This window comes from Pantherophis guttatus, chromosome 2 (genome assembly GCF_059756535.1).
Source record: "Pantherophis guttatus breed Tessera chromosome 2, ASM5975653v1, whole genome shotgun sequence".
NCBI lineage: Eukaryota > Metazoa > Chordata > Lepidosauria > Squamata > Colubridae > Pantherophis > Pantherophis guttatus.
In genome coordinates this window covers 12267503-12291579 of record NC_142064.1, presented here as the reverse complement: position 1 = coordinate 12291579, position 24077 = coordinate 12267503, and the positions used below count along the sequence as shown (strand labels likewise).

At 43.0% G+C, this 24077-nt stretch overlaps 1 protein-coding gene across 6 annotated transcripts in view; it reads left to right on the top strand.

Moving 5' to 3' along the window:
• Window positions 1-24077, top strand: part of DYM (dymeclin) — a 279747-nt gene that overhangs the window by 146860 nt on the left and 108810 nt on the right. For 3 of the 6 annotated variants that reach the window (XM_034401768.3, XM_034401767.3, XM_087885549.1), the window contains exon 15: window positions 21906-22073. The exons of the other annotated variants lie outside the window; for them this stretch is intronic. In XM_034401768.3, the coding sequence (XP_034257659.1) occupies window positions 21906-22073 (168 nt within the window). The remainder of the gene's footprint in view (window positions 1-21905; window positions 22074-24077) is intronic. 6 annotated transcript variants of the gene reach the window in all.

Sequence of the window (24077 nt, the reverse complement as noted above, 5' to 3'; positions counted from 1 at the left end):
GCGTGCCACAGGTGGCACATGTAGCCATATCAGTGGGCACGCCAGCTGAACTCTGGCGTGCATATGCGCACCCGCCAGCTGATTTTCGAGCCTTCTGGGCCCACCAGAAGTAGGGAAACAGACTGGGGGGGGGGATGGGGAAGGCCCGTTTTTCCTTCTTACCTGGCACCAGATCCTCTCTATGCATCTGCGGAGGGCGAAAACAGCCTTTCTCAATCCCTCTGAGGCCCTCCAAAGGCCTGAAATGGCCCATTTCCCAACTCCCAGTGGGACAGGAAGTGATGTTTTTTGCTGTCCCCAGCCTCCAGAGACTCCTAGAGAGGCTGGGGACAGCAAAAAACATCTGGGGACAGCAAAAAACATCACTTCCTGTCCCACTGGGAGTTGGGAAATGGGCCATTTCAGGCCTTTGGAGGGCCTCCGAGGGATTGAGAAAGGCTGTTTTCACCCTCCGCTGATAAATAGAGAGGATCTGGAAGCAGGTAAGAAAGAAAAACAGGCCTACCAGGCCATCGTGTGCCAGGAGTGGGGGGGGGAGAGGGGGTTGCGCGCGTATGCGCAGGGCGCATAGAATTATCGGTGTGGCCACGTGCACACATGACTCTCCCCCGCCCCCCCCTCTCCTGCACGCACTGGCAAAAAGGTTAGCCATCACTGTCCTATAGGGACCCAATAGGGGAGAACATCACTGAGATGGCCACTGAATTAATTAGCTGACCCCATCTCCCCCCTGTGTTTTCTGCTTCCACTCCCCATCTTTTTTTAATTTCGTATTATTATTCTTCCATTGTTTGTTTTTATTATTTTATTCCTTTGCTATCGTTATATTTATATTTGTTGTCATTTCCCCCGTTTTATTGTCATAAGCTGCTGAGAGTAGCTCCACGGCAAGCGGAGGGAGGCAAATAAATTTAACAAATAAATAAATAGCTGTTTTCCTTCAGCAACACCAATATGTTAATGAATAAACAAAACATTTATGACCGCAGGTCTATTTGCATATTGTAGACATTGCTGCTTTCCCTCCCTCTCTCCCTCATGTCTTTGAACACTTGACTGTCTTTCATTCTTGACTTTTGTCCTGTTTACTAAGTCTTGCCAGTTACAGAAGTGAAAGCTTTCAGGCCATTATTTTCAGAGGTGGTATTCAGCCGGTTCGGACTGATCAGGCGAACCGGTAGCAGAAATTGTGGGTGGGCCCACCTGTCCACCCGTCTACCCACCCTGGCTCTATGCCTTCCTATTTAGGAACATTTTTGAGGCCGGGCACATGCATGGAAGGCGCGTGGCCAAAGCGCATGTGCAGAAGGCAGGCACATGCACGAACCGGGCACACGCGCGGGGCGAACCGGTAGTAACAAAACGTGAAACCCACCGCTGATTATTTCCCTACCACACATGTGACTAAACATCTCCTTACAGATGAATCCTGTTCCTTGCTTTAAATCAGGGGTCTCCAAACTCCAATCTCCAAATGCTGGCTGGGGAATTCTGGGAGTTGAAGTCCACAAATCTTAAAAGTTTGTCAAGTTTGGAGACCTCTGTTTTAAACCAAGCAAGCCCTCCAACAATATGCTGTCTCAGGAAAAAGCTTCCCCATGGAGCAGTGGTAGCAGTGGTGAAATCCAATTTTTTTTACTACCGGTTCTGTGGGTGTGGCTTGGTGGGCAACATGTGGCTTGGTGGGTGTGGCAGGGGAAGGATACTGCAAAATCTCCATTCCCACCCCACTCCAGGGGAAGGATACTGCAAAATCTCCATTCCCACCCCATTCTGGGGCCAGTCATAGGTGGTATTTGCCGGTTCTCCGAATTACTCAAAATTTCTGCTACCGGTTCTCCAAACTGCTCAAAATTTCCGCTACTGGTTCTCCAGAACCTGTCAGAACCTGCTGGATTTCACTCAAATGGTAGCATTTTTAGTAATATCATAGGCTGATAGTTAGAACACTCTTGAAAAACTAACATCTTGGTTGAAACTTAGGATACCCTTGAAAAACCAATTAGGTTCACCGACTACATGAGGAATCCTCGAGTTACCACCTGCCCAACCTAGTCGTAATTCATGATGACCATAACGGGGGTCACCTACATGATCCACTCAATTTTAAAACCTACATTTTTGGAGCAGTCGTTAAATGAACCAACGGTTCGCAATGGGCGAGGTTTTTCTGAAAACCGGAAATCAATGCTCTTTTTTGGGGGGGCAAAAACATTGTGAAACACAGTCACATGACCACAGGATGCGGCAAATAGTCATTTGCCAGGTGTCTAAAATGACTGGGGGGTATGTGTGTGTGTGTGTTAACCATCGTAACCATGAATCCAGGTCATAAGTATTCCCAGGGAGATCCATCCTAACTTCAGACGGTCCCTAAGCAACCGTTCGTAAATCAAGGATTACCTGCATTTCAACTGTGCTTTGTTGAACAGGCCGTTGTGGTTGGCTGCCCTCATTGCATTAAAGCTAGAAAGGCCAGAGTTTACAAACCACAGTACATATACCGTGCTAACTAAAATCGTGGAAAATCACATTATAACACGATGCAGGAAATCGGCCAGTCCCTGCTGTCTTCCACTGGGCTCTGCAAGTCTATTTGCTTAGTCTCTAGAAATCTCTTCAGGATGTTTGTTCCCACTTGGCTTACTCTGAGCTCTAAAATCTGTATTTGTTTCTCTTAGCATTGCCACTTCTGTAGCAAGCCTTTCTCGTGTTTATATAGTTTTGTAGAGGGCTGTATTACGTTTTCTCAGAAAAACCACAGGCCGAAGCCATCGTTTCTGCCTGGCATCTGAATAGAGCAGTGTTTCTCAAGCTTTGTGGCAGCAAGGCTGGCTGGGGAATTCTGGGAGTTGAAGTCCACACATCTTAAAAGTTGCCAAGGTTGAGAAACATTGGAACACAGGTCGTCCTCGACTTACAACAGTTCATTTAATGACCAAAGTTACAACGGTGCTGGAAAATTTTTTTTTCACATTTTCAACCTTTGTGGCATTCCCACAATCATGTGATCAAAATTCAGACGCTTGGCAACTGGTTCATACTTACGACCGTTGCTGTGTCCCAAGGTCATGTGATCCCCTTTTGCAACCTTTGGACAAGCAAAATCAAAGGGGAAGCCGAATTCACTTAACAACCATATGACTAATTTATCGACTGCAGTGACTCACTGAACAACTGTGGCAAGAAAGGTCATAAAATGGGGCAAAACTCACTTAACAAACATCTCATTTAACAACAGAAATTTTGGGCTTGGTTGTGGTCATAAGTCGAGGACTGCCAGTAGAGAGAAAAGCAAGAGGCCCTTGTGCCTTTATATTCCAGGATTGCTGATAGACAGCATGGATCTTTGAATAACTGGGTCTTTAAAACCGCCTTAGTGCATTTTACATGTATGTAATGCAGGGATATTTAATTTCTTGACCATTGTCTTTTTTTAATAGAAAGAGAGGCTTAGATTATGAAAGAAAACAGAATTCTGAAAGAAAACATGGTAAGATATGTCTTTGGGTAAATGATGAGCTGCGATGGCGCAGTGGTTAGAATCCAGTACTGCCGGCTGACTGCAGTTTGGCAGTTCGATTCTAACCCACTCAAGGTCATAAATTTATTTGTCAAGCATATATAAGATAACAGGTAACAGTATAAACATAATTTGAATACATGAAAAGAGTAAGTAAAAAGGAATATTAGGACAGGGATGGTAGACACGCTGGTGCACTTATGCACGCCCCTTCTTAGGAATGGGGTGAGGTCAACAGTAGACAGTTTAAGGTTAAAGTTATGGGGGTTTGGGGAAGAAACTACAGAGTCAGGTAGTGCATTCCAGGCATTGACCACTCTGTTGCTGAAGTCATATTTTCTGCAATCGAGTTTGGAACCGTTTACCTTGCATTTGTATCTATTATTTGCTCGTCTATTGTTGTGATTGAAGCTGAAGTAGTCATTGACAGGAAGGACATTGTGGCAGATAATTTTATGTACTATACTTAGGTCAGACTGAAGTCGGCGTAGGACCCAGATTATTGGGGGGCAATATGGTGACTCTGTAAACCGCTTAGAGAGGGCTATAAAGCACTGTGAAGCAGTATATAAGTCTAAGAGCTTTTGCTACTGCTATTTTGTTTGTACTGGCTAAACTAGCAAAGAATATCTCAGTATGATCTTTTGCCCTAAGGGATATTCATTATGGTACCGAAAGAAGAGGTAGCCATGATGAAATCTTTCCACTCCAAGCAGTTTTGGGGATGACACTGATTATTTCTGTCCATCTTTGCTTTGTACCTGGGTTTGGGGCAGCAAGCACCTTAATGAGTAACCTGTGCAGAGGAATAAATGGAGAAAATGTGTTCCTACTGGGTTTCTTGGATCCCTTAGTGCCTTTCATCAGCTGGAGCTATCGTTTCCTTCTAGACAATTTAAGATTGTTATCAGATATCTTATTTCCTAGCTTTATTTCCTGGTCAGATTTCAAGTTCCAAACTCTTAACATCATAGAAAAAGACTTTTCTGATTTATGATGGAAGATTAGTAGTTAGTTCCTGCGTTGGCAACCACTTAATACAGTCTAAAATTAGTCTTAATTGTGTTTTGATCATGCTTCATTATAACAGAATTGGCAGCTTGTGAGAATAGCTGTAATTCTTTACAGGGGCATTCACAGCAAACTGTAATGATGATGATTATTATTTTTTCCCAAACTGTAATGATATCAAATTGACAACATATGTGATGATATCATCAAGTGAATGTGCTTCTTATGTATTGGTAGCCCTAGTTTGATGCAGATCACGGCACTGGTGTAATGATGCAACACAGGTTTAATCTGTGGCCTTTGGTTCTTTGTCTGAATTGGGCAACCCCAAAGAACGCTTCTGTATTATAATGAAATAACATTACCTGGCTTTGAAGAGTTTGCTGGGAAGAAAAGCAGTGAGAGATTGAGGATTATAGATAAATTACGAATAGAAATTGATAGAGGCTAATGTCAGCGTTTCGCTGGCATAGAGAGCAGAGAGAGAGAGAGAGAGAGAGAGATAAGCTCTGAACTTCTGCCTGCTAAATCCCTTTGATGTCCGGTTGTCGTGGAAATGACGGGGAGGGAGACATTCCTGGGAAATGACGAGACAAGGAGTCTGAAGAATGACTTGGAAGATAGCCAATGAGAAGCAGATATTTGGGGATCGGAAAGGGAGGGATTGGAGGGCAAAAGGTCAGTCTTGTCCTCATCGAGTCATGATCCGGTGGCTGTGCTCAATTAAAGAAAAGATTTCCTTAAAGATTGGCAGTTTGGAAATTCATTTATTTTGAGATAGCATCGAAGTCTGACAGCTAAAACATATGAAGAACGGTTGCAGGAATTGGGTATGTCTAGTCTAGTGAAAAGAAGGACTAGGGGAGACATGACAATAGCTGTCCAATATTTGAGGGGCTGCCACAAAGAAGAAGAGGAAGTAAACCTATTTTCCAAAGCACCTGAAGGCAAGGCAAGAAGCAATGGATGGAAACGCATCAAGGAGAGAAGTAACCTAGAACTAAGGAGAAATTTCTTAACAGTGAGAACAATTAACCAGTGGAAGAGATTGCCTCCAGAAGTTGTGGCTGCTCCATCACTGGAGGTTTTTAAGAAGAGACTGGAGAGCCATTTGTCTGGAATGGTATAGGATCTGCTGCTCAAACAGGGGGTTGAATTAGAAGACCTCCAAAGTCCTTTCCAATTCTGTTATTCTGTTTATAGCATGTCAGTAGACTCTGGACAAAGATGAAAAACAAGGATAATTTTAGACTATACGAGACAGCAAGTTTGTCGGGATTTAGTTGAAGGAAATTCCATTCAGCTCAATTTTAATCCGGTGCTTTGTTTCGTTTTTAACTACAAATAACTATAGAACTTTCCACTCAAAATCTACTTAGCCATGGAGTAACAAGAGAGCACAGGAGCGTAAGTCAACATTTACCAGATATTTTAGTACCTGGTATAACTCCTGCCTAAATGCCTGAAGTAATGCAGTGTGAATTTGAAAATCTTCCTCTGATTCCAATAGTTTTCACCATTAACTTTGTTAATTGAGTTGTATAAATGTATTCCTTTTTGTATTTCTATGAACTACAAAGGACCCTGGGACTTGTATTGCTATGTCTTAAAACTTAGACATCTTTACAATAATAATTAAATTATCCTTACATAAGAGTGGATGATATTGCTATCTCAAACTATAATGCTACTTACTATATGCAGCTGTATGTTTTCAGAATTTAAGAATATGCTAGTGGTCTTTTTATATATGAAGTTATCCCTACTCTGCAAATGATGTGGCGCAGATAAAGGTGCTCATAAAATAGCAGTTATTTAATACAGAAGTTAAAGAATTAAATCCAGTAGCTCCTGCCAGAAAATATTGAAAGCCAATGTGCTTAAAATAATACCGTGTTTCCCCCAAAATAAGACCCTGTCTTATATTTTTTTGAACCCTGAAATAAGTCCTTGGCCTTATTTTCGGGGAGGTCTTATTATTTTGGGGCACGTGGAGCAAGACGGGGCTCCTCTTGCCGTCTTACCTGATTTCCAGCTCTGTCTCCCTAACCCTAACCAGAGGAAATGGTGGGGACCAGCTGTGCATGCAGTTAAATATTTTCAGGGAGGGCTTATTTTCAGGGAGGGCTTATTTTCAAGAGGGGGGGTTATTTTAGCGCATGCGCTCAAAAGCCTGATTGGGCTTATTATCCGGGGAGGTTTTCTTTTCAGGGAAACACTGTAGGTTTTGAAAAATAATTTTTTATATTCTTTTTTAATGCTTACTTCAGAATTATTGCCTGGATAACTAAATTTTAGCCTTACCAGCTATATTTAGCACTTGCCAGTTTTGGGAGGCTGTCTTCTCCTATGGGGTTCGTGGATGTATGTGAAATTTAAGAGTGTCACAACTGCCATCACAAAAAGGCTTTACGGAATGACTTAAACAGAACATTATAAAACTCTCAATTTCACAGAAAGCCAAACTTGTGAATCCACGAGATACATGACGATGACGATGATGTTATACATTCAGTCATGTCTGACTCTTGGCGATTCTACGGGGCAGGTCTCTCCACATTTTCTGATCTTGCACTACTTACAAGATAAGTAGGTTGCCCCAGAACAAAAGCCCTTAAATTGAAAAATGCAAACTCATTTGATTTGAATCTATCCCAAAGGTGCTTTTTTCAAGTGGCAACTGGGCTTTCTTGTTTTTCTTTGAAGACGTTTCCCTTCTCATTAAGAAGCTTCTTTGAGACAACAATGACCTGGATGACTGAGAATCTCCCCAGTCATTTGAATCTAGTTTTTCTACTCCGGGATTGGCCCCATCTTTTTCCAACACCTTACACCTTACTCCTAGGACTTCACAGCCTAGTATCTCATACCAGGGGTGAAATCTATTTACCTTCTTTACCGGTTCGGAAGCGTACGCACCACGCAGACCATCTGTGCATGCGCAAAACCTTCTGCACATGCACAGAAGATAAGATCCTTGGTAGTACAGTGGTCTAAAGCACCCTGTTATTAAGACCAGCTGCCTGCAATTACTGCAGGTTCGAATCTTGCCAGGCTCAAGGTTGACTCAGCCTTCCATCCTTTCTAAGGTGGGTAAAATGAGGACCCAGTTTGTGGGGGCAATAAGCTGACTTTGTATAAATATACAAAAGGATGAAGGCTATTGCTTACGCTGCCCTGAGTTTCCGGAGAAGGGCGGCATATAAATCAAATTAAAATAAAAAAATAAAATAAAAATAAAAAATACATTACTTCCTGGTTAAAACCAGAAAGTAATGACACCTGGGTGGGTGGGCAGAGCTTTGCTCCGCCATCGCTACCGGATCGCTGAACCACCGGCCAAGATTGCTACAGGACCGGGCGATCCAGTCCGATCCGGGAGCATTTCACCCCTGTCTCATACCCTCCTTCCTTTCTCTCAGATACAGGAAACTCTTTTCTTTCCTCCATTAAGCCAACTGCCTCCAGTCATTTAGGCAAGAAAAACAAAATGCACAGATACAGTATAGGTGGTACCTTGCTCAATAGCAGTAACTGTGAGAGGGATCTTGGAGACCTAGTGGTCAACCGTTTAGATATGAGCCAGCAGTGTGCAGCAGCTGCCAAAAAAGCCAACACATTTCTGGGCTGCATAAACAGAGGGATAGAATCAAGATCACGTGAAGTGTTAATACCACTTTATAATGCCTTGGGAAGGCCACACTTGGAATACTGTATCCAGTTTTGGTCATGATGTAAAAAAGATGTGGGGATTCTAGAAAGAGTGCAGAGAAGAGCAACAAAGATGATTCGGGGACTAGAGGATAAAACATATGAAGAACGGTTGCTGGAATTGGGTATGTCTAGTTTAATGAAAAGAAGGACCAGGGGTGACATGATAGCAGTCTTCCAATAGCTCAGGGGCTGCCACAAAGAAGAGGGAGTGAAGCTATTCTCCAAAGCACCTGAGGGCAGGACAAGAAGCAATGGGTGGAAACTAATGAAGGAGAGAAGCAACTTAGAACTAAGAAGAAATTTCCTGACAGAGAGAACAATTAATCAGTGGAACAACTTGCCTCCAGAAGTTGTAAATGTTCCAACACTGGAAGTTTTTAAGAAGATGTTGGATAACCATTTGTCTGAAGTGGTGTAGGGTTTCCTGCCTAAGCAGGGGGTTGGACTAGAAGACCTCCAAAGTCCCTTCCAACTCTGTTATTCTATTCTATTCAGTCTTCCTGTTGTTTTCTAAAGTTTTCTATGTCACTACTCTGATATCCTGATAATAGTTAGCTGCGTTCTCTCGGCCTTCCTCCAGCCCTTTTATCACTCATCATTTTTCCACCGTGAATTCTACTAAGCATGCTGGTCAATGGTCTTTTTGGCTTTTTATTATTATTTTTTCTTTTTAACATTCACAATTAATCCAGATGTTTCATTTTCCAGTTTTAACTTTCTTAATGAACTCTTCTCCACTTTCTTTACTTTTGGCTAGGAAAGCAGCAGTTGTCTGCCTATCTTAAATTATCAGTGTTTGGGGCCTCCTGTTTTGATTCCAGCTATCATTTCAAAACCTGCCATCATAACTGTATAAATTAAACAGATAAGAGGGTAATATGCATCCTTGTCAGACTCCCTTTTTAATTCTGAGTCATCCTAGACAGAGATAACAACTCATTACGCCCCCATGCAGGGCATATATCTTTTCTTCCCACAAAGATGCATACAAATATAGGATAAAAAGGAGATTATTTTGGCGTTGATGACCAGAAAGAAAATCTACTCATAAATATGGAAGGATTTTTCTCTTTCTCCAGGATTAGTGGAATTCATCAACACCAATCGTTGCTCTTCCCCTAGTCTGATGACAAGAGAGTGAATTAATTTTTAAAGGCCTGTTATCGTGATTTTGATTTAGTTTTATTTAGATTGACCAACTCAAAAGTACACGAGGCTACCAAATCAGAATATCAAACTATGATGTGAAGCTGCTTCATCAACCACAAATGGCACTTTGTGTTTACATCAAAATTCATAAACTGGTAAAATAAAAATCACAGTTGCGGCTAACACTCCAGCAGAGTGTTTAAGTGAAAGATAATGTAAGCAAATAGGCAGTTTAATATAGTTACTACAAACTATTATTTATTATTTGTCTTTGAACTGAATAATTTTTGGAAGACCTGATAAATATCCTTTCAAGATGGTTTCAAGATTTTGGCCAAGCAGAACAATATTGAAGAGGTATTTCATTTCCTATGGCAGGTTAGGGACCTTCCTTTTCATTTCTTATGCAAAGCAGCTGATCTCACTAGGAATGAAAATCACATCTGTTGCTTATTTGGGAGTAAATGTGTGAACAGGAAGAGCTATAATATACAACTTGAGAATGAAACCGTCTGCAGTCGAGCTGCCTAATGAAGGCTGCAGTTAATTTTCTCCTTCAGAAAGAATTTCATTTCAGATTGTTGTGACCTTGAGTTTCTACCAGCTTACATGTTTTAAGACAGGGGTGTCAAACTCGATTTCATTGAGGGCTGCATCAGGGCTGTGTTTGACCTCAGGGGGCTGGGGTGGGCGTGGCCAGCTCAATGTCACTCATGTTGGGGGCGCCTGTAGCGGCCTGAGCACTCTGCCAGTGAAAATGGGCTCCCGAGCTGTCGCAGCCGAAAACGGAATTCGGGAGGCTGTTTTCACTGTCAGAAAAATGTCAGGCCGGCCCTTTGCTGTTTCCAGGGTGGCCCCACAGGCCAGATCTAAGTACCCCATGGGCCTGATTTGGCCCTCGGGCCTTGAGTTTGACACCCCTGGTGTAAGAGAATGAAATGTGAATTTTGATATGAGCTGTTAACAGCCAAACCAAAAGGAATAGAGGAAAATATACTTTTTTCCCCTATGACATCAAAAAATAAAATAGGATTGATAGTGTAATTGAAAATAATGACCAGGTACCTATTTATGTCCATGTGTTTCGGGGCAAACAGATCAAACTATAGAGAGACGTCATTATGCTACTACAGATAATAGTACTCAAACTTTCGACCACAATTGAACCCAAAATTTCTGTTGTTAAGTGAGACATTTGTTAAGTGAGCTTGGCCGCATTTTACAACCATTCTTGCCACCATTGTTAAGTGAATCACTGCAGCGGATAAGTTAGTAACCCGTTAAGTGAAGCTGGCTTTCCCCGTGCTTGTCAGAAGGTTGCAAAAGGGGATCACATGACACTGCAACGGTCATAAGTATGAAGCAGTTGCCAAGCACCTGAATTTTGATCACATGATCATGGGGATGCTGGAAAGGTTGTAACTGTGAAAAACGGTTGTAAGTCACTTTTTTCAGTGCCGTTGTAACTTTGAACAATCATTAAATGAACTATTGTTAAGTTGAGGGTTACCTGTGATGCAAATAATATGTCTTTACCATTTTCTCAGCCCAGCCTTCCGTCTAGCTCAGTGATGACGAACCTTTTCGGCACAGAGTACCGAAAAGGGAGCATGCATGCGCGTCTGGGCCGCAACCCGGAAGAGGAGCTACCCAGGGCACATGTGCGTGCCCGAAAATGAACTTCCCGTTTCAGCTACTGAAACTTCCAATTTCCCTTCTCGGTTTTTGGTGCACATGCGCGCGCAACAATCAGCTGGCCGGCGCACATGCTCACGCAGGAAAACGGAAGACCAGCTCTTCTCATTTCCGGCACTGCTGCATGCGAAAAGGCCAGGTGATTGTAACATGCTCATGCACGCCAGAATCCTGGAAGAGAAACGGGCGACGCCCAGGGGTGAAATGTAAAATTTGTTATTATCGGTTCTGTGGGCGTGGCTTGGTGTGTGTGTGGGGGGGGTAATGTGACTGAGTGGGAGTGGACAACTTTTTTTCTTTTTTTAACTTTTCAAAGCATTTTTTCTACAACCTCTTCGGCTGAAGAGGTTGCAAAAAATGCTTTGAAAAGCCTCTGCCGATCAGGCAACTCAGCTGGGATCGTCACAGAGACTTTTAAAAAAATGCTTTGAAAAGCCTCTCTGCCGATCAGGCAACACAGCTGGGATCGTCAGAGACTTTTCAAACCATTTTTTTTACTACCTCTTCGGCCGAAGAGGTTGCAGAAAAAAATGGTTTGAAAAGCCTCTGATGATCCCAGATGAGCCGCGTGATCATCAGAGGCTTTTTTTTTTTACTTTTAAAAGCATTTTTTCGTCGGAAGAGGTTGTAGAAAAAATGCTTTTAAAAGTAAAAAAAAAAAAAGCCTCTGATGATCGTGCGGCTCAGCTGGGCATGGTGGGGGGGCGCAGGGATTTTTGCTACCGGTTCTCCGAACCATCCGCCGCCATCGCTACCGGATCGGGCAATCCGATCCAAACCAGGAGCATTTCACCCCTGGCGACACCATGCGTGCCAGGCGACATGGTTCCGTGTGCCACTTCGAGCATGCATGCCATAGGTTCGCCATCACGGGTCTGTTATGCTTATGTTCACACACTACTTAGGCAATGGAGGAGAATGGCTCTGTTCAACTATTCAGAGTTTTTAATAAGTTTTTATTAAAAACTATTCAGAGTTTTTAATAAGTTTTACGGAAAGGGATAGAAAAGCAAATCCCCTCTACTTATCTTCCCACTTATCCAACACACAGCAGCAAATGAGGCACAAAATGTCTTTCAGAGTTTTGGGGAGATGCATAAAATAACATAAGGAATATAAAATCAAATTACAACCATACTACCAAAATATTTATGTGCTGTTTGAACATAAGCACACGGTGGTCTGTCTACCTCTGTTGAAGGCGTTTACAGCTTCTTGGATTTCTGTGTCAAACGGAGCAAAATAGTAATACAGATAAGTCCTCAATTTACGACCATAACGGATACTTCCCATTGCGGTTGTAAATTCAGGATGGGTCATCATGTGACCAAACCCGATTTACAATCTTTTTGTGGCAGTTGTTAAGCAAATCACCATGGCTGTTAAGTGAATCTGTGGTCATTAATCCAGGGGTGAAATGCTCCCGGTTCAGGCCTGATCCGGTAGCGATGGCGGCGGGTGGTTCAGAGAACCGGTAGCAAAAATCCCTGCCCCCCCGCCCCATGCCCAGCTGAGCCGCACGATCATCAGAGGCTGTTTTTTTTTACTTTTAGAAGCATTTTTTTCTACAACATCTTCGGCAGAAAAAATGCTTTTAAAAGTAAAAAAAAAGCCTCTGATGATCGCGCGGCTCAGCTGGGATCGTCTGAAGAGGTTGTAGGAATAAAAATGCTTTTAAAAGCCTCTGATGATCCGAGCTGAGTTGCCTGATCATCAGAGGCCTTTAAAAGCATTTTTTAAACAACCTCTTTGGCCGAAGAGGTTGTAGAAAAAATGCTTTTAAAAGTTAAAAAAAAAAAGTTGGCCACGCCCACCCAGTCACATTACCCCCCCACCAAGCCACACCCACAGAACCGGTAGTAACAAATTTTACATTTCACCACTGCATTAATCCCACACCATGGGTCATTTTTGGAAGGAAATGACTGTTTTCGGTAAAAATATAAATCATAGTCATGGGATGCTGCAAATGACCATAAATGCAACGGTGTTGTTGAGTGGATTGGGGGGGGGGAGGTTTCCAGCTGTCAGAAATTTGGAATTGGGTTATAAATATCTTGGGGGGGGGGCATTGTAACATTGAAGAATAGTCCCTAAGCAACCAGCCAACCAAAAGTCTAGAGTTAGGATTGGGGTTATCAGCTCGTAATCATTTCTTGAATAACATGATGGGGGAGAACCAAGGTGTGTATTAATACAGGTAGTCCTTGACATACAGCAGTTCATTTAGTGACCGTTTGAAGTTACAACAGCACTGAGAAAAATGATTTATGACTGTTTTTCACACTGCCATTGTAGTATCCCCATGGTCATGTGATCAAAATTTACCCACTTGGCAACTGACTCATATTTATGACCCATCCTAGGGTCATGTCATCTCCTTTTGCGACCTTCTGACAATCAAAGTCAATGGGGAAGCCAGATTCACTTAACAGGCGTGCTACTGACTTAACAACCACAATGATTCACTTAGCAGTTGTGGCAAGAAAGATCATAAAATGGTGCAAAACTCACTTACCTGTCTCCCTTCGCAACAGAAATGTTGGGCTTCGTTGTCGTTGTAAGTCGAGGACTATCTGTATTGGTGCTATAAAACAGGCACTGCAAAATTGAATGCAGATTAATGTCTGTTGTTTGGACAAAAAATGATAGTTCCCATAAAAAGTGTAGTTGTTCTGTCCCAGCTATGGACCCCAAAGAACGCAGCACACACAAACTCTATACAAAGCTTATTTTACTCAAATAACTTAGTCTTTATCATTCAAAGGCTGTTAATGAACTGTCTTAACAGCCTACCAGAATTCTAAGATAAGGTAATCACAGTCTTATAGAGTTGGCAGAAAGCCCAGAAGCAATTTTGCAGACACAAAAGAGAGTGAACTAAAGTTGTTCTCTACAGCATGTTGCAAGTGGCGTTCTTTCTTAAATAAGCTAAGGGAGTGGCCAATTAGCCCCAAGCCTTACTCTCGAGGAGACCTCCTTCTGAGGAGCCACTCCTGCCTTTTGGCAGCCCTGCGTACCCGTGCATTGAGGCTCCTCCTCTTCGTCCTCTTCACTTAAAGGAGCTTCTGGAGGTTCTGAAGGCCCTGGCTGAATCCCTGCCTTTGGCACCACATCTTCTCCAGCCTCCTCACTGTCCGACTCGAGCGCCAGTTGCACAGGCTGCTGGCGCAGCACCACACCAGCCTCCTCGTTGTCGGAATCAACTACAATCTGCACAGGCCACGTACGGGCCACAACAGGTAGTGCTCTCCTCATTCATTTTTTTGGTAAGATGAACAGCTCATAGTTTTTGGCAAGGCCAGCTTCCCCAAAGTAAGAAAATGGTAACGAGCCGCTCAGAAGAAATTATTCCTTGTTAATACTCACTAAAAAGTGTTTTATATTTAGCACTGGAAATTAGTTTTTGGTCTGGTTATTTTTACAGGTTCATTTCAAAGGCAATGTTATTTTTTTTCCCCCCTCTTAAGATTTTATTTATTACAGAAACCTACATGCCATTTATTTTGATTCCGCCCACATAAACCATACAACAACTACAGGTAGTCCTCAACTTACGACCACAATTTGAGCCCAAGATTTCTGTTGTTAAGGGAGAAATTTGTTGAGTGAGTTTTGCCCCACTTTACGACTTTCCTTACAACATTTGTTAAGTGAATTACCGCAGCTGTTAAATTAATAACACGGCTGTTAAGTGAATCTGGTTTGCCCCACTGACGTTGCTTGTCAGAAGGTCACACAAAAGGTGATCACATGAATCCGGGACATGCAACCGTCATAAGTGTGAGTTGGTTGTCAAGCATCCAAATGTAAATCATGCGACCATGGGGATGCTACAACAGTCATAAATGTGAAAAACAGTCTTAAGCAGTGGTGGGTTTCTACCGGTTCGCCCTGGTTCGGGTGAACCAGTAGCGGCGGTAGCAGGAGGCTCCGCCCACCCGCCTGGATGTCATCACGGATGCTCAGCTCATGCACAGAAGATTCTGCACATGTGCAGAAGCGCCGTGCGCAAGTAAAGCAAGCACGCGCTCACAGTTCTGAACCGGTAGCGAAGGTGAGTGAAATCCACTACTGGTCACTTTTTTCAGTGATGTTGTTAACTTTGAATGGTCACTAATGAACTGTTGTAAGCTGAGGACAGAACTATCCCCTCTACCCCTGCCTGCTGCTGCCAGTCCACAGAGCTGGAAAAGTTGGGTACTATCATTAATTTTGTACAGCCAAGCTGGGTTTCTTCCAAAGGTGTGGACTTCAACTATCAGAATTCTCAGCAACGGCTATCCTGGCTGGAGAATGCTGAGAGTTGAAGTCCACATATCTTGAGGACACCAAGTCTGAGGAAAGCTGGCTAAAACAATCATATCCATAAACGCAGTCTATTTGAAACACTAAGGAAACTATCAGGTTGCTGGACTGAAAACTTCTTTTCTTCTGTCCCTTGATACCGTTTTTTTCCTCATCACAAATACTAAAAAAAAAATTAAAAAAAAATCAAATTTTACTAAAAAAAAAAATCTCTAATTTTGAAACCACCTCTCAGGGATCCTGTTCAAGCACTCAAAATTTGAACCACCTGGCAACTGCAAAAATTGTAGTAGTATTTCCATGCATGTTAGGCATTACTACATTTCAGAGAACATACGTAAGGCCTGGCAAGAGTTCTGGACCAAATTCACAGTGGCTGACATATTTAAAAAATAAAAGAGAAATTCAAGGTCTTTATGTTTGCCAGGATATTGTATACAGTTTCACACATGCTGGAACCCAATGTTGAGAGGCCACCCATCTGGGCAATTGCTTTAACCTTTATCCTTCTGCACTCTTGATTCCAACACCCTTCTAACGGAGTGCAATATGTCTAGTTATATCAGATGGAGAATGAATATATGAATATCCTACCAGATGCCAATTTCTGAATCCAGACCAGATCTAACAAGGCTCAAACAATGTTTAACTGTATGTCAACAGAGAGTAGGCTAAAACCTCAACTACATATGTTCCACGCACTAACCAACTCTCATTCTAATGATGTAGCTGAACGGTGGGACTTAATACAGATAGTCCTCGAGTTATGACCACAATTAAGCCCAAAATTTCTGTTGCTTAGTGAGACGCTTGTTGAGTTTTACCCCATTTTATGACCTTTGCTACCCACAGTGGTTGAGTGAATCACTGTGGTTGTTAAGCGAGTAACACAATTGTTAAGTGAATCCGGCTTCTCCATTGGCTTGTCAGAAGGTCACATGACCCTGGGACACTGCAACGGTCATAGATGTGAGTCCGTGATCAAGCATCCAAATGTAAATCACGTGACTCTGAGGATGCCGCATCGGTCATAAGTCTGAAGAAATGGTCAGAAGCCACTTTTTTTCAGTGCCTTTGTAACTTTGAATGGTCACCAAGCAAACTGTTCTTAAGTCGAGGACTACCTGTAATGTAATGTAATTTGTGGCTGTGAGAGTTGGAATATATAAGGAAGGCTGAGCACCGAAGAATTGATGCTTTCAAATTGTGTTGTTGGAAGAGACTCTTGAAAGTCCCTTGGACTGCAAGGAGATCAAATCAGTCGATCCTAAAGGAAGACTAATCTGACTCCTCTTTGGAAGGACAGATCCTGAAGCTGAAGCTCAAATACTTTGGCCACCTAATGAGAAGAGAAGATTCGTTGGAAAAGACCCTGATGTTGGGAAAGACGGAAGGGAAAAAGAGAAGGGGATGGCAAAAGGAGGAGATGGTTAGATAAGGCCATCAGCACAATGAATATGAATTCAGGCAAATTCTGGGAGTCGGGAGGATGGCGCAGGGGTCTCCAACCTTGGCAACTTTAAGACTTGCGGACTTCAACTCCCAGAGTTCCACAGACAGCAAACCCCATGGACCAGGGGTCTCCAACCTGGGCAACTTTAAGACTTGCGGACTTCCACAAGTCTTAAAGTTGCCAAGGTTGGAGACCCCGGTCCATGGGGTTGCGAAGAGACAGACACAACTTAGTGATTGAACAACAGCAACATTTAGAAGGATGTGAGCGGAGCTGTCTGAGGAACTCTGGGAGTTGAACTCCACAAGTCTTAAAGTTGCCAAAGTTGGAGACCCCCTGGTCCAGGGGTGAAATCAAGCAGGTTCTGACAGGTTCTGGAGAACCGGTAGCGGAAATTTTGAACAGTTCGGAGAACCGGCAAATACCACCTCTGGCTGGCCCCAGAGTGGGGAGGGAATGGAGAGTTTGCAGTATCCTTCCCCTGGAGTGGGATGGGAATGGAGATTTTGCAGTATCCTTCTGCTGCCACGCCCACCAAGCCACACCATGCCCACAGAACTGGTAGTGGAAAAAGAAAAACGGATTTCACCACTGTCCTGGTCCATGGGGTTGCGAAGAGTCAAACACAACTTAGTGATTGAACAACAGTAACATTTAGAAGGATGTGAGCAGATGTTCTCAAGGAGCTGGTCACCTAGAAACTGATAGATCCTCTTTCAGAAATAGCTTTTTGCAATTATTCAGTCTTTTGAAAAGAGGGATCTTCAGTTTGTTCTGAAATCATTCACTTATTCTCCAGAGAAATTATTTTCCTATTAGTTTGGCTTGGGCTCACTCTGAATCCTACAGAGCAGTAGCACAAGAACGTAAAGATTATTTTTTTTAAAAAAAAAATATTTCTTTTAATAAAACACATTGAAGTATTTTATTTTTTAATAACGCTTCAGATTTATGCAGCACATAACCTTGGAAAAAATCTTACGTGCTGAGAAGGCATTAGAGATATTTTATTAGTTTCATTATCTCCCCAAATGGCAGAGTTTCATCCTTAAGTAAGAACAACTGTTTTCAATAGGAAAACTCCAAACCACGCGTATTGATTTCCCAGGCTCCAGTTAACCAGACATTCCGAATACTGACTTTTTAGATGGCAATATTAAACATTTTAGTGCATTACTGCCACATAGCTAGAAATTAAGCTGACTGTTTGTAGGAGGAAAATGTGCAGCCCATAATCTGCTGTGGGTAGCACATGTTGCTTTGCCTCCCTCAGTTATGAGGAAAGAAGAATGCTGGTTGCTTTAGGGGGTTGAGTTGTAGAGAATGTTATTATTTTTGCCTTAATAACTTCCTTTTCATTGATTTGGTAATAAAATGCAGATTTTTAAGTACATATTTTTGCTTCTTGAAAAACCAAAGCCATTCGCTGTTTTAAAAGAGCTCTGCGGAAAACGGCATCGTTTGTATATAGCATTTACCGAATGTGGAGTTCAGATCTGTTCTTTCTTTCTTCCCCTCCTGTGGGAGAAATCAGGACAGCTTGATAAAATCAATCTCGCATTAAAATAAACATGACATCTTTGGAAATTGGCTGTGGGCTCCGAGTTTGTTGTGAGCAGCCAAAACAGAACAAGGGCAAGATCAGTTGCTCAGGCTGATGCCTTCACAGAATATGCCACAATATCTTTGGGCTTTGGATCCGGTGTGTATTTTCATGGGCAAATCACACATCGGCACAGGAAAAACTCCCGCTTGTCTTTAGTGAATTCACTCCCCATAAGACAGGGTTTCCCAACCATGGCCATTTCCAGATATATGGACTTCAAGTCCCAGAATTCCACAGCCAGCATAGCCACTGCTGAGAATTCTGGGACTTGAAGTCCACTCACCTTCATTTTGCCAAGTTTGGGAAAAACAACCATAAGGGTACAGGTAGACCATGACTTGCGACTACAGTTGAGCCCAAAATTTCCGATGCTAAGCGAGACATTTGTTAAGTGAGTTTTGCTCCATTTTGCAATCTTTCTTGCCACAATTGTTAAGTTAAGTTAGTAACACAGTTGTTAAGTGAATCTGGTTTCCCCATTGACTTTGTTGTCAGAAGGTCCCAAAAGGTGATCACATGACCCCTCCTAGGACACTGCAACCGTCATAAATATGAGTCAGTTGCCAAGCAGCCGAATGAATTATGATCACATGACCATAGGGATGCTCCAATGGTCCTAAGCTTGGAAAAACAATCATAAGTCACTTTTTCAGTGCCGTTGCAACTTTGAACAGTCACTAAATGAACTGTTGTAAATTGAGGACTACCTGTATATAGACTTCAAATCCCAGAATTTCACAGCCAGCATAGCCACTGCTGAGAATTCTGGGACTTGAAGTTCACTCACCTTCAATTTTCACAGGTTGGGAAACATAGCCATAAGGGTACATATTAATCTTGTGATTATTTTCTGTGGGAGACCATCAAATGTTCTGGCAGCTGAAGATACCATATTACCAACAGTTTTGGGCCAGGAAGAAGGGGAGGAATGTTTCCAAATACATTATTAATTTATAATCATTCCTTTAAATTAGGATCATTTTAATATATTTACAAAAATCAGGTGTCATGAGGGGCAAAGCTCTCTGGAGATTTTATTCCTATCAGGAAAGGAACAGGACATCCTCGTCATGTCTCTGACCCTGTTCCCCATCGTTGTGTTTTCCACCGAAGTGTTTCCTCTCTGTGCAACGTTTTGTTGTTAGAAATAAAAGGCATCTCACTTCCTTTTTTGCTGAAATTGAAAAGCTGAGCTAAAAGTAATTATACACTTGGAACTGAAGTGGTCCTTGATATTCCCAGAATTTGGGGTGAGGACACACCTCCACTTGAGCTTAAAAGATATCCCCGTTGAACCTAATGGGAGTTATCTGTGTCCAAATAACCTTGCTCTAAATTCAGTTGTTTGCTCTAAATTCAGAGGGACGCAGAGCCTGTGGCTAAGACGTTGAGCTTGTCGATCGAAAGGTCGGCAGTTCAGCAGTTCGAATCCCTAGTGCCGTGTAATGGGGGTGAGCTCCCGTGACTTGTCCCAGCTTCTGCCAACCTAGCAGTTCGAAAGCACGTAAAAAATGCAAGTAGAAAAATAGGGACCACCTTTGGTGGGAAGGTAACAGCATTCCGTGCACCTTTGGCGTTTAGTCATGCCGGCCACATGACCACGGAGAAGTCTTCGGACACCGCTGGCTCTTCGGCTTTGAAACGGAGACGAGCACCCCCCCCCAGAGTTGGGAATGACTAGCACATATGTGCAAGGGGAACCTTTACCTTTATCTTTACTAAATTCAGTTGTGTGCTTTGACCTTGATGTACTTGTTCAGGGGAATCAAATACTCTGAGACAGATGGGCAGTGAAGAAATATGAAATATAAATAAATACATTTTCAATTTGATGCTATCTGCGTTGGCTCAGGATGATGGAGGAGAGATCCAGCACAATTGGAGCGAAGCACAAAGTTAGAAAAAGTGAAAGCCTGTGTCTGAATAACATTAATTGCAAAGCTTCTCTTTACGAGATATAAAGACGGGAATTTGCTGTAAAACAAGACAAACCCTCCAGAATTCAGAAGCCACACTGACTATGATCTAATGCCCTGCAGGATTCACCAGCCCATAATTCCCTAACCACTGTGGCAAACTGACTTATTGTTAACTGCTAAGATTCTAAGCTGGTGGGAAAGCCGTAATGGACGATGGAATTTGGCTTTTGCATTTCTGTAGTTGTAGATGGCAGCTTGTAGAAAACCACACAAACTCTGTGACTGTTCCCATAACATTTTATATTACATCTTGGCACAAGCGCCTTGCTCTTCGAGTTGCACGAAAAGACGGATTGGATTTTTTGGGGGGTGGGGGGTGGGGGGGTTACCTCAGAAAAAGTAAAAAAAATAATAATCTACAAACCCGTGGTGTGTTTACACCCTGCCAAAACCAGCAGCCTCCTTTGCGCCGCTAATGAAATCATCCTGGATTCTTGCATATAAATAAACAACAGAATAACGGAGTTGGAAGGGACCTTGGAGGTCTTCTAGTCCAGGTTTAACCAACCTTTCAGACCTCAGGGACCACTAAATTCATAATTTTAAATCCCGCAGCCCACTAATACGAATTTTTTTAAAAAGATAAATAGCCTTTAGTGCAATATAAAAAATGCAAATAATTTTTCTGTGGGCCACCAAAATTTTCTCACGGACCACCGGTGGTCCATGGACCACTGGTTGGTGACCACTGTAAGTCCAACCCATTGCTTGGGCAGCAGTGGTGGGTTCCTCCCAGTTCGGCCCAGTTCTCCCAAGCCAGTAGCGGTGACGATATGACATCACTGAAATGGTTCTGCCCCCCCACGCCTCCCCAACCATCCCCCGCGCCCCACCCCACCCCTTACCTTTTATTTGGCCCCATCCCCAATCTATTGCTGCCTCCTGAGCCCCAGCTGATGGCTAGAGGGAAAAAAACTATTTAAACTCTTGCCCTGGGGCTTCAGAGGGCCGCCCTACAGCTGATCAGTGTTAAAAGAAAACAAATGAGTAGACCAGTGCCTGCAAAAATACATGAGTAGATCAGTGCCTGCAAAAATAAATGGATAGACCAGTGCCTGCAAAAATACATGAATAGATCAGTGCCTGCATAAATAAATGGGTAGACCGGTACAGCTCTGCAACCAGTTAAAAGCCTGGTAGACCAGTACCTCTGCTAAATCCTAAAGAATTGTCACATGACCATCAAGCCACGCCCACAAAATAAGCCACGCCCACAGAACCGGTAGTAAAAAAATTTAGAACCCACCCCTGTTGGGCAGCCATTTCAGACAAACGGTTGATTAATCCAGACTTTCTGCCTGTACCACTTTTTTTTTTTTTAAAGTATTGCTTTGCTCTTTGACATCTGCCGCTAAACTTTATTTAGATCGTGTTTGGGTGCAGCTTTGTTAAAAGAAAAATTCCTCTTTCTTTCTTTGTTTCTTTTCTTGTTTTCTTTCTTTTCCTCCCTCTACCCTTGTCTTGCAGTTACACCTGCCGCCACTTGCGGAGATATGTCTATGTCTTGGACAAATTGTATTTCCCCCGCCAATCCCACTGCTCTACGCTGGAGCATTGCTTCTCGAGCCTCAGTGACAATGGAGAGGAACTCTTGTCTTTAACTTGTTCTCACATTCTCAGATCCTATGCTTCCAGGTTATTAACCTCTGCTCTCCACTTACTGCATGCTGCATGCCACGTATGACCAGCCTGTGCATGAACGAAGGGGACACACGGGGTGGCGGAGTGGGGTGGGGGGAGGAGGCTGGGCGGATTTCAGATTGCCAGTAACTTTTTTTTACTAACAAACCAGCTGTTTGTGTCATGTAGCGTGCATACACACACAGTATAAAAAAAGCAAGCCAATTGTGGTTTCACACTGAATAAAATAGAGCTGGGGAGGGAGTCCGTTCTTCCCAGAAATGGAGTGTAGATTTCCTCTGTAAGTGCAGGTAGTCCTCGACTTACAACCGTTCATTTAGCGATGGTTCGAAGTTGAAACGGCACTGAAAATAGTGACTGGCAGCCATTTTTCACACCCCCATGGTCACGTGATTTACATGCATTCAGATGTTTGACAACTGAGTCACATTCATGACGGCTGCAGCGTCCTGGAGTCATGTGATCTCCTTTTGCGACCTTTTGGCAAGAAAAATCAATGGGGAAAACGAGATTTACTTAACAGCCGTGTTATTAATTTAAGGACTGCAGTGATTCGCTTAACAACTGTGGCAAGAAAGGTCGTAAAATGGGACAAAACTCACTTAACAAATTTCTCGCTTAGTGACATAAATGTTGGGCTCGATTGTGGTCGTAATTTGAGGACTACCTGTATATAACATTACTCCTTTCCCAGATCAGCTTCATTTTCATATCGACGCTGGTTATTGTCTGACTAATATAGGTGGAAAGTGAATTGAACCTTTCATATTTCATTACATTGTACAGCATATTTTCAAGATGGATCCTTGGTGCTCTCTGAGCTCGGCTACTTTCTTGCAGATGTTTCATTACCAAACTTGTGTATTGATGATGTTACCTAGTTTGGTAATGAAATGTCTGCAAGAAAACAACCAAGCTCAGAGAGCGCCAAATACCTCACAGTCTACAAACATTCTCGTCTATATTTTCAGGTCACTTAGAGAACTAGTTATTATTTGGGAAGTCCATATTTTCATTCCTCTAGAAATTTTCTAGGCAACATTTGTTTATTTTGTTTATATCCCACTATTATCATTTTTATAAACAACTCGAGATGGTGAACATATTTAATACTCCTTCCTCCTCTAGTTTTTTTTCTACCACAACAACCCTGTGAGATGATAGGGATGAGAGAAAGGGACTGGCCCAGAGTCACCCAGCTGGCTTTTATAGGTAAAGCAGGGTTAGAACTCACAATCTCCCAGTTTGTAGCCTGGTGCCTTAAACACTAGACCCGTGATGGCGAACCTATGGCACGAGTGCCACAGGTGGCACATGGAGCCATATCAGTGGGCACGCGAGCTCAGCTCCGGCACGCATGCGTGTGCCGGCCAGCTGATTTTCGGGCCTTCTGGGCCCACCAGAAGTCAGGAAACACAATGTTTCTGGCATCCGGAGGGCCTCTGGGATGGTGGGGAAGGCCGTTTTCGCCCTCCCCAGGCTCCTAGGAAGGCTCTGGATCCTGGGCAGAGCGAAAAATGGGCCTACCAGGCTCACCGTGCCATTGTGTGCCAAAAGCGGGAGGAGCAGGGGGGGCAGAGCGCATAGAATTATGGACGGCACGCGTGCATGTGACCCCACCGCGCTCCCCCCAATTTTGGCACACGATGGCAAAAAGGTTAGCCATCACTGCACTAGACCAAACTGCAACCTACAATCTATTCCGAAAGCATCACTGCTAATAATAACAACAATTTTCTTTATTTTCCTTCCCCAAAGCAGCCATGTTATATATTTCTTCACACCTATCGATTGCCACCTGCAGGGGAAAGGAAACCCACAATATAATGCCTTCTATTTCCACATGGCTCACTATGATTAAACATTTCCCTACACGGATGTGTGTGAGAAGAACTCACACTGTTGGCCCCCCCTTCCTTTCACCAGCCACACACAGGCCGTTGTGTAGGACCCTGATTTGTCTGAGCCATTTGTTGTTGTTGTTGTTTGAAAACTTTG